At 37.5% G+C, this 11,070-nt stretch overlaps 1 protein-coding gene across 2 annotated transcripts in view; it reads right to left on the bottom strand.

The window, feature by feature from the left end:
* TRPM3 (transient receptor potential cation channel subfamily M member 3) overlaps positions 1-10,081 on the bottom strand; it is a 512,305-nt gene extending 502,224 nt beyond the window's left edge. For both annotated transcript variants that reach the window (XM_011371276.2, XM_011371290.2), the window contains exon 1: positions 9,839-10,081. In XM_011371276.2, coding sequence (XP_011369578.1) covers positions 9,839-10,015 — 177 coding nt within the window. In that variant the 5' untranslated portion in view covers positions 10,016-10,081. The remainder of the gene's footprint in view (positions 1-9,838) is intronic.
* Positions 10,082-11,070: the final 989 nt, after the last annotated feature.

Below are 11,070 nucleotides of genomic sequence, written 5' to 3'. Positions count from 1 at the left end.
TGTAAAAAAATTGAATATAGCCAATTTGAAAGTATTTGAAAGGCTCATATATTATTGCTTTGTGAATTAAAAGCAGATAATATTTTCATTTCATTTCATTTCAAGTGTAATATTTTTACCATTATTTTGTACTATAACAGAACTATTGAAGAATAATATAATATAAATTCATTTCAGTGAATAAATGAAGAAAACATTTTACTTTATCAAGAAGAATTTTTTTGTATGTTGTTAGCTCATGTGAGTAATCAAAGATTTTTAGATAAATCCAGTAATTAGCATAAAAGGCTATATATTTTAATTTAAAGATAAGTATGATTAAGCTTATTTTCATTAATAAACTCAGCATGTTAAAATGGACAGCAAAACTAGACATTAGTTCTAATTCTGCATTAATTTTCTCATTGAGTTATCTAGAATACTTTTATCTTCCAATGCCTCAGTTTTTTCATTTATAAAATGATGGAATTGGGTTAGATCAAGGCTGGCAAACTTTTTTTTTTTTTTTTAATAAAAGACAGATTGTAAATGGCTTTGTGGGTCAGACAGTTCTTTTTCTTTTTTCTTGTAAAGAGATGAATGAGGATGGAGAATATACCAAAAAAAAAAATATTTACCATTTTTTTTCCAGCCACGTCTATGATTAATCTTAAACAAAAGGTACTAATATAATTTTCTAATGATTCTGATGTCTTCCACAATAAATTTATTTTGACTTTGGTCATTTTTATTCCCAGTAGGAATCTAATAAACTAAGACATCTATTTGACTTCTATCCATGACACCTGATATAGCAAAATAACCTAATGATAAAACATAAAAACACATCCTAAGTCACATTTACCTTTACATGGAAATGCCAAGATACTTTGGTAGGATTGTGTCTACATGGATATCTCTAGACATTTGCCAAAGGCATATTTAAAGGATAAAGCAGGAATGGTCAGGCAAGTTTAACAGTGTAGTTTTTCTTTTAATATTACTTCTTCTAATACACAGTGTAATCTGTAGGACAACATTATTAAGGTAATATATTTAAGTCTCTTAGATCACTAAATTAAGAAAATCTATTGATTATGTCCTTTCTCCAACATAATCAATAGATGAGGAAATTTAAATCTCTTTTTTAGTAAATATTTTCAAAGCAGACATCTAGTGCTACCTATTTACAGTTTCTTCCTTGAGTACATATTTCATTCTGTGTCACTTTTCCTGAGTACTAATTATTAGTTCAATTCCTCAAGTCATCTTTCAATTTGGGGGACATCCGAAATTTATCAGCTCAAGCTCAAAATATTCTTCAATTAGACAAAAATGCCAAGTCCCCGTAATACCATTTGGTTATAAGTAGCAACTTCAGAGCACTGCATCAAGAGCATAGTTATCCATTTCCTCCAACATGTACCTATTCAAGTGTAATTCATCCTAGGCTCACTGCTAAATGCTGCATACACCAAATTGTCTAAGATATAATTTCTCGGCTTTAAGAGCTCCAGATAAAGTCAAAGAGCTAATAATACTACAACGTGCTAAAAGCAAAGATAGAAATATTTACTGACTTCCTTGGACACTCATATAAGAGAGACTATCTGGTTTTGGATATGAGGAAAATTTTCCCTTAATTCAACCAACTCGCCTGAGTTGAGTATTAGACAATGAAAAGGAGTTAGGTAGAAAAAGATGTGGCTCAGATTTTCCAGGCAGTCAAAATAGCTTGTGCAAAAAGCCCAACTTTAAGAAATTTCATGATGTAAGAAAGGGGAAAACAAAATATGAAGACACAGAATTAGGCAGAGGACAGATCACTGAGGGTCTTATAAACCATACCAAAGAACTTAGATTTTATTCTACAGGAGAAAGAGAACTGAAGAATGTCAAACATGGTCTTACTTTTATTGTAAGTGGACCGTTCTGGTGGTTGAAGGGTCAATTTGAGGTAGACAGCTACAGCATTTTGGGCCTGAGAAAGAGAGAGACTGATCTTGGGAACTAGGAATAGACAGAAGGGGGTGGATCAGAGATATTTATGAGGAAACCTGGCAGAACTATTTGGCCGATTACATAAGAAATGAAAGCAAAAAAGCAAAAGGCAGAGGCCCAGGATTTCCAGTTTGGGCAACTTTGTGAATGGGTGATTCTAGCAAATGAGAGAAGATACAGAGAAAAGGAGCAGATGTGAGGGAGCTTGCTTAGTTCAGCAATAGCCAAATAATTAGGGCCAAAGTTAGACTTATTGCTCTGTCTTTGCTGCAATGCTTTTCTGCCTTCAAGTATTATCATGTAAGTGTATCACCTCTTGAAGTAAACAAGAAAGAGCTTAATATGCCACTCTTTCTCCTAATCTAGAATACCACCTATGTACTACACATTCCTAGCACCTAAATTAGCTTTCCTGCATGATCCCTTAAGAAACAATTATGAAAGTCATTCAATGATCTGTGAGTATAGGGACTTTCAAGGTGTGGAATCATGAGCCTATATAAACTGATAAATTTTGGGTGCTCAATTTTCAACAATAAAATCAGATACTGAGGTGTGGTCATGCCAAAGACATAATCTTAATGGCCAATATCTCTTTATAAAGTGCCACACTTTAGAAGAGGCATTCTGAAATAGAGTACATAAGGTACATCCGGGATGCTTGTTAAAATGCAAGATCACATTCTAAGAAACACTCCTTCAGGAGTTTAGTTTGGTGGATAAATATCCTGTCAAGTGAGGCAATTCAGTATATAAAATTACTGTTAATGGATTTATAAACAACAAAATTCTCTCTTCTTTTTCCTTCCCTCATCCATCCACCCATCCATCTATCATCTATCTATCTATCTATCTATCTATCTATCTATCTATCTATCTATCTATCTATCTATCTATCTTTCTATCCGCCCATCCATCCATCTATCCATCCGTCTACCTACTTACCAACCAAATCTTGAGAAAAATTTTTAATTATTTGGGGGAGAAGTAAAAATTATCAGTGCTAAGTTTTGCTTTGCTTACAAGCTCCCAAAGTGATTCCTAAGCTGCAATTCCTACTCACATGTCTCTGAAAATAGAAATAGAGAAGAGCCACTGGTTGGAGCAGGATTCCTAAATGCTTTTAAACATAAATTTTGTGTGTGTGATAAATGTAAAAATTAAATGCCCCCCTCCTAGAGAGTTTGGTTATACCTGCCTCCACCTCACTGTATAAGTGACTTCAGTGTATCTTTCTCATATGCTCAGGAGCCAAGAAAATTTCTTCAGCTCAATTTTCCATATTTAATATTCAACACTAGGCATCATTTTTTTAAAATTACAAGTATAAAATTAATTTTAATTTTGAATGTACTTTTTCCAAATGAAAGCCTTGTATGTTCCTTTCCTCCTCTTACCTGTCCAAAATCTCTTCCTAAGAAGTTTCTGAAAGGTGTAGGGTAGAGCGGGCAAGTGTGGAGACCGCAGAGGTGTTGGTGGGGAGGTCTCTACCATTGTGGGCACCTATTATAGCTGCTTTAGCCTTGGACCCCAAGTGAACTGGCCACTTCTCACTTGGTACTGTCACATACCATTGGAATTCAAGGGACATGCACATGAGTGACCACTGCAATTCTAAGGGCCATCATAGGGAAAGTTAGGTAAAGGGGACATATACAGAATGCTGCAGAATCTCGACCATGGATGCTCTTAGGGAGCTCTGGTTCACAATCATATCTCCATATAAATGCAATAGAATATAAAAATCTGAAGTTGTATGTCACATGACTAAAAAAATTCATGAAAATAACACAGAAAAACATCATAATAATATAAACAAAATAATAATAGGGATAAATGTTCTTTTAGATTATGTTATATCATCTATAAACCAAAATGAGGAGGCTAAACTCAGTTTACTACTCTATGTGTAAATAATCTTTCATGATTAAATTACGAAAACCCATGAATTGGTTACTTAAAACCTTTTGCTCTCACTGTTGACTAACACACGATTGTTCTGCCTAGGTGCCAGCATAAGAGAGGACATTAAATTGAGTTTCCCTCCAGCTTAGCTCAATCTATGCCAGCTTTCCTCAATGTGTGGTCCTTCCAGCTGTTCACAACAGAATCACTGGGAGAGCTTGTTAAAATGCAAATTCCTGGGTCCACCACCTCCAAACTGAATCAACACCCCTGGGGGTGGGCTTGAATATTTGCTTGGCTCACAAATTCTTAAGCACTCTTAGGATTTCATATATTATCCCGTGTTTGTTCATTCCTTATTCTTTTTAAAATTTACTGAATATTTCTTATCAGCCACAGTCTTTAAAACTTTTTTGAACTGTTAGGCAACAGAAAGGGGAAAAGGATACCATCTAATTGTCTGTAGATGAGCCCTGAGCCAGTTGAGGTTACACCAACAGACCTGGAGAGAGAGGGAAGATGAAAAGCCACTGCTACAGAGAGAGCATTCTCTTTCTCTGCAGGAAGTCATCTGCATGGAAGACAAAAACCCTTTCCCTTGAGACAAACTTTGCCACATATTACTGTGACCCCACAAGTCATCCCAGAGCCAGGTGTCCCTGGACTTGGACCTCCCAGCTACATCCTCCCTCAGTGCCCAGCAACTGCATACTTTCATTCTCTCCTTCACAACAGAGGGCATCTGAAGACAGAGCTCTCCAGAGAGACAGGAGGGTTTCCTGTGGCCTCGGGAATTTCCTTCAGGCTGCCTGAGGAGCATTTCACAAAAAGCCAAATCACATGGTCACTGTTCAGCAGTCTGAGTCAAGGCCACCATCTGAAACACACCAGACCAATTTTCTCTCTCCTGAGTTTTAGTTTGGGCATATATTCTTTTTTCTTTTCTTTCTCTCTTTTTCTTAAAGGGAATCTGAGGGTGATGTGCTAAGAGGGAAAGGGGGAAGTTTCTTTATTAGTAGCCCTTAAAATTTTGCCTAAGAATACACTTTGTTTTCTTAAAAGCAATTTATTCTTCAAGTTTCCCATCTTTAAGGCACTCTGTGTAATTGGTCCATGACAAGTTCCCTGACCTCACTCGTCACCATTCACTGACATGTCTAGATATAATAGGTGTGTGTTTCTGCTCTTGCTGTAGAAACTTAACTTCTACTCACTAGAATCTGCTTCAGGAGTGTCTTGTCCTGGATAAGTTAGAACTGGTTTATTGATATTATTCTACCTGCCATGTAAAGATTCAGAATTTTAGATGTGTAGGGAAGACGTTGAAAGTCATAAATTTAAAATGCCAATTGAAATGAATCTCAATACAATTGTTTTCTAAGAGTTTAAGAACATAGGGAAGTCAGTTTCTGGAAGATCTGGCATCAATGATAGAAGGTAGACCCAATTCATTTCCTTGTTAGAATCTTGCTATCCTTCAAGGACAATATAGTGGACACTGATGACCATTATATGGAATTAAAGAAATAAAAAACATTGGTACTTGGGCAGAAGTTGTGCAGATCTGGCAGCCTAACTTGATCACTAATCGCTCTATCAATTATTTCCCTTGTATTACCAGTTTACTTTCATTAATCCTTCATTGAATAACATAAAAGAAAGGGGGGAAAAAAGAACCAAAACTCTGAGTTTTTCAACTGGATTCCAAAAAATTGTAAGTTTACTATGCATAACTTTATAAGAAGGCAGGTTGTAAGTAACAAAAGCATAATCTAAGAAAATTAGAAGTGATATTACCAATTGTATATGAGTTACTCCAAAGAGTTCCTCTATCAGGCATTCGGTATTGTTCGTACTCATCAATGACATAAATCATATTACTTACTTTTGTCTCAGTCCCATTAAAATTGATAAGTGGCATACCTTTTCTAGCTCACCAAAGAACTACAAAATGAATTGATAAGTGGCATACCTTTTCTAGCTCACCAAAGAACTACAAAAGGTCCTTCCTTCCTAGGACCTTTATTCTCAGACACTGGGACCACCATCCAACCAGACAGCAAAAATAGAAACTCAGAAGTTGTCTTAAATCCTCTCCACCACAACTAATCAATTTAACAAGGCCCTGTTTATTTTACCTCTATTACTATTGCGTTAGCCCAGGTCCTCGTCAATCTTCTAGGCCTCTAAACTAATATATTTGATTTCAGTCCCACTATCTCCCACTCATTCTAGACACTACGGCCAGAGCATTCTATTTAATTCCTGAATCTGGTGGTCATCTCTCTGCTAAAATCCCTTTAATGGCACCCTAGAGCTTTCTGGATAAAGGTCAAATGCCTTAGCAGACAAGACCCTCTATGATTTACCCTGGCCATTGTTATAGTCTTTTTCCATTTTAATATCCAATCCAGTTTAACTATTTTTCACCCCAATGGCCCATAGAGCATGACGGCCTTAACCACAGGAAATCACAGTACTGTATTTAAGTCAAGTCAAAAACCTAAACTCTTCATTTTACAAAGGAGGATACCAAGCTACAGAGAGTTTAAGTAACTTACCCAAGGTCACACCTCTGGTTAGGAACACAGTGGAACTGGTACCCAGTGTTTAGGCCTAACCGTCCAGAATATAATTTCTTTAATAACTTTCTTGCTCAAAGTAGGCAAAGTCATACTGTTTCTCAGTATAAAACTCTGAAAACCCTGAAATGATACTGATTCTTTGGTATTCATTAACAAATTGGCTTTAACATGTGTATATAATGCAACTTATTGTTCAGAAGCCTTCCCTTTAGTAAGTCTACCAAGACTTCAATACAAAGAAAACTCTCTGCTCTAAGATTAATTTTCAAATTCAATAGAAGTTACTAAAATAAAATCTCCCAAATAAAACAATGATAGAGACAGATCTGATAATGAATACAAAATATGCTAGGAACCGCCTGTCACTGAAATAAACTTGACTTTTTTGTGATTAATAGTAAGATGAAATCTTGAAACACATAAGAATGAAGCAAACGAAAACCAAAAAGAAATAGTTTGGAAAGTGTCCCATTTGAAATGTATCCATTATAACACACCCTGTCTTTTGGCTATCATCACCATGTGCCTGTCCAGAAATTTATTTTCAAATCTTATTTCCAAATGCAATCCCAAATTTGAAACTGGAGTTGGTTGGCATGTTCAAAATTTGCTCTGAGATGGACAAAACAACAAATGAGATGTTTTCATAAGGAATCAGAAGTATATGCCAACATTCATTGGGTTTAATTCACGCTTTAGATGGTAGACTTCTCCTTCTAATTCTTTAGTATCCTGTTTCTATTAGGAAATGAGAAATACAGGAAACAGGAAGCCATTTCTAAACATGAACATGGTACTTAAAAAAGTTAGCAAAGAACACATATGTTCAATGAAAAGATAGAGAGGGAAATTGGATTGAGCCCTGTCTGTCAGAAATGGTGAATGATCTGGGTTTAGCGAAATCTGATCATGTCATCATGCCCTACACTGCATTTACTGACAAGTCAGGGCACTGGAAAGTGCATATCACAACAGAAAAATGCTTGGAAGAGGAACAAAAATTACCTGTTGAATAGGAGAATTGGGTTTGTTAGCCTAAGATTTCAATAGACTCCTGGATACTCAGAGAATCCATCCATCAAATTAACATGGTGGTGGGAGTGTGGGCTGGGCGAGATAGAACAAGAAATTGAGAAGGGAAGGAGTGAGGGAGCAGACAGTAAAAACGATAAGAATTACTGTCATTAAATTTATAAACTAAATCAGGAGGAACATTAACAAAAATATGCAAATTATTACTCAGGAACTTTCATTTTATTTGAAATATAAACACTGGGCAAGAATCCATAGGAACTAGCAAAGCAAATATGAGAGCCACAGCCCCGGAGAGGGGATTTTATAGCATTCATATCCAGAATGTTAATAATACAATCATTTACAAAAGCAGCTTTCATTTCTAAGTATTACTGAAAGAATTTGATATCACTTTAGTTTTTGAGAGCTTGAAATATGCTCAATATCTGAAGTCTCCTAGGATAGCTATGATCTTTCAAAAATCCAGATGTCATTTGGAAAGAAAGTTCTCTAGTAAAACACATCCTATCTTTTGAATATTGAAAGAATTGGAAGAATACTCACTAATGCACTTTATTAAATAGTTATAAATCACCATGTTAATAAAGGGTGGTGGAACTGAGCTGGGTGCCAATGACAGTGTTGGTGCAGTAGTGACAATGTCTGCTGATATATAGCATGGACACTACTTACAAAAAAAAAATAAATAATCTACCTCAAATAGATACTTCTATGCTGGTTTTGTGATTAGTAAATGATGAATAACATTTTCTCTTTTAAAAAATTAGAGTATTGATTAATATATTGAGGGTGATATACACACACCTGTCAAGAAGATCACTGTGTAAGTTAATAAAAATTATTTTGGGCTGAAGCCAATGAATGACTTTAACTGAAAAATGTTTCTCATTGCACATCAAATTGTTAGAATAGATTTACACAGTCATAGTTGGATTTGCCAAGACATTCTTTGTCCCAGACCCTTGTGTCAGTAGTGATTCTGGAGGAAAATTTACATTCATTTTTAGTTTCCTGGCCTCATTCTTTTTCATGTCCCATCATACATGTTGTTCTAATACAGCAAAAACACTTATATCCAAGGAAGCTTCTCTTCCTCTCCATCCCCAAGCCTGCTTTTCCTCCTAAATACTCTTTTAGGGAAGCAAACCATCACCATGACAACAGTATGATGGGGGTTTAAACAGGACGTGGGGGCAGTTTGTATTGAACAGAATAAGGACAACTCTAGGTAATGCTCTTTTGTGAAAAGCTACTTAGCTCTACAAAACTAATTGTCCACATCAAACTTGACCCAAGAAGAACACAACCTCGGGGGGAAAAAAAATGCTGCAAATGTTCATTCAGGGCTAAATTCTTTAATCCTTCATTGTGACTGACTGGACTCAATGCCCAGTGGTCATGAAATCACAACATCGTATTAATATGGATAAGAAAATTAAGAACTTAGCTTTGCCTTTTTAACTTCAAATGGCTATGGGACATCCAGAGATTAGCACTTTTCCCAAATAAGTGTTACTACATTCTTGTTTCTGGGGGAAAATACTTGTTTTCTGCACCTTTTAAATTTTACTTGTGTTTCTTTCCCTACATAGCAGATGATGAAGGTGCATTATTATGGAGTTGGGGGGACTTTTTCAGTATCATTAATGTATTTGCTCTTAGAAAGAGGAGTGCTGCAGACACTAGGTAGCAATTCTAGCTCAGGTGTAGTGCCATTCTTTTGTGTAACTCAGAGCTAGAGAGAGAGCTCAAGGCAAGCGTTCAGTATATATTTAACAATACTTTCCCACTACTGACTTCACTTAGGAGACTAAAATTATCATGCCTTTTTTAAAAACAAGGACACCAAAAAAGTCACAATCTGATGAGGTTCATTCTTTGTTTTTACCTGAGCGAAACCTAAGGATTTAGGGCTTTTAAAATAATGAGGAGAATCCTTTGTTCTCTCAGGTTCCATTTAAAGGCAAAGTGGGTCAAAGGGCTTCCCCAGGGAGGAAAAAAAATTCCTGGAGCCAAACACATGGGAGTAAAAGATTTCACTCCCACTACTGCTCCCACCCTCCCAAAGAAGTTAATTAATTCTATTTTAGGAATGTTGTGGGGGTGGGGCACTCAGGAAGACCATAATCTCATTCTCAAATGTAGCTCAGACCATCCCCTCCTCCCTGACACTACAGGGTGAGGGGCGCTGAGAATGTGTCTCAGCCATGGGTCACAGCCACTACTGCATGCATTTGTGCTCCCCAAAATGTGCGTCCAGACCCAAGTGCGAAGTTGAGTATTTAGACCTGAAAAGCACAATTAGAACCATTCAAAGCAGCAAGTTACAGTACCTTAAGAAGTCTGACAGATGGGAGAAAGGCTGCATGGCACAGCTTCCGAATGGTCCAGTTTAGGGGTCGAGGAGCATCAGTTTGATTCATGACCCCTTCAAAATTCCACCAGGAAAACCAGAAACTGCAAACCTGAGCAATGCCTAGAAAATAAACGGTCCCCCACGGCCCTGGCATCCCATGGTCATCTCCACACCTGCAAATTCCATTAGGGCAGAGGCTTTCTGGAACTTGGGAGACTAGTCAAGTGGCATTGCCTGAGCCACTGAACCTTCTTGAGAAAGCCACCTCCCCTCTGCCTGCAGCCGTGCTCATGCATACCAAATGTGGCTGAATGGAGGCACACTGCCTGCTGCTTCGGGGAGGGGATGCACGGTTTTGAAGGAGAGGGACAGCCTGCACGAAACAGCCTGTGGTCGGAGTCAGAGCCGCCTGCTCGGAATGCGCGCTCCCTCTCCCGCTCTCCTCCCAGTACACGCAGGTCAGGCACTGCGGGGAGAACCCGGGCCATTTGCTCTGCTCAATTGGGGGAGCCAAGAGTAGAGGAAAAGAGAACATTAATAAAGCCAGAACAAGGAACTTGCACTTTCTTGCACAAAGCATCCTTGAGGGGCTGGAAACTGGCACAGGGGGAGGGGCTAGGAACTCAGAGGGAGAAGGGATGCCTCTGCATGATTAAGAGAAATACTTCCCTTTTGATTTATATGGCATAATAAATAAAGAGCTATTGTAAAATGGATCTGTAGTAAAAGGGATCTCTGTCATGTTCTGGGGTATTTTATTAACTGTATTGACGGTCCTCACCCTGATGCATACACGATAAATAAGCGATGGCAGAAAAGAGAAGAAAACTAACACTCGCAACGGCGAGTTATTCCTTTCATAGAAAGCAGTGTAAACTAATATATGTTTGGCTTACCTTTTAGAAATGGCTGTTTCTAAATTGGAGGTTATCCCCTTCGGGAAGGCTACTTGATACTTTCTCTGCAACAAAAGTTTAACCCTTAGGGTGCCACAGGGAATGCTTTCGATACAAAATGGAGTTTGCCGAAGTGTGGATACCCGCCCCAACCATTTTCTAAGGACGGCTTTAAAAGAGAGTTGCTGTGTTGGTGTATATTGTCTTTTAGAGATCTTGTGGTGAGAATAAAGGAGGGCTTTTCAATTTGAAGGTAGAAATTGAGCAATTTCACTTAGAGCAGTGAAGTTAGGGTGGTTGGGCAGAGGGAGGA

This window comes from Pteropus vampyrus, unplaced genomic scaffold (genome assembly GCF_000151845.1).
Source record: "Pteropus vampyrus isolate Shadow unplaced genomic scaffold, Pvam_2.0 Scaffold186, whole genome shotgun sequence".
NCBI lineage: Eukaryota > Metazoa > Chordata > Mammalia > Chiroptera > Pteropodidae > Pteropus > Pteropus vampyrus.
Note: the sequence above shows the minus strand (reverse complement) of the source record. Positions and strands in the feature narration are given on the sequence as shown.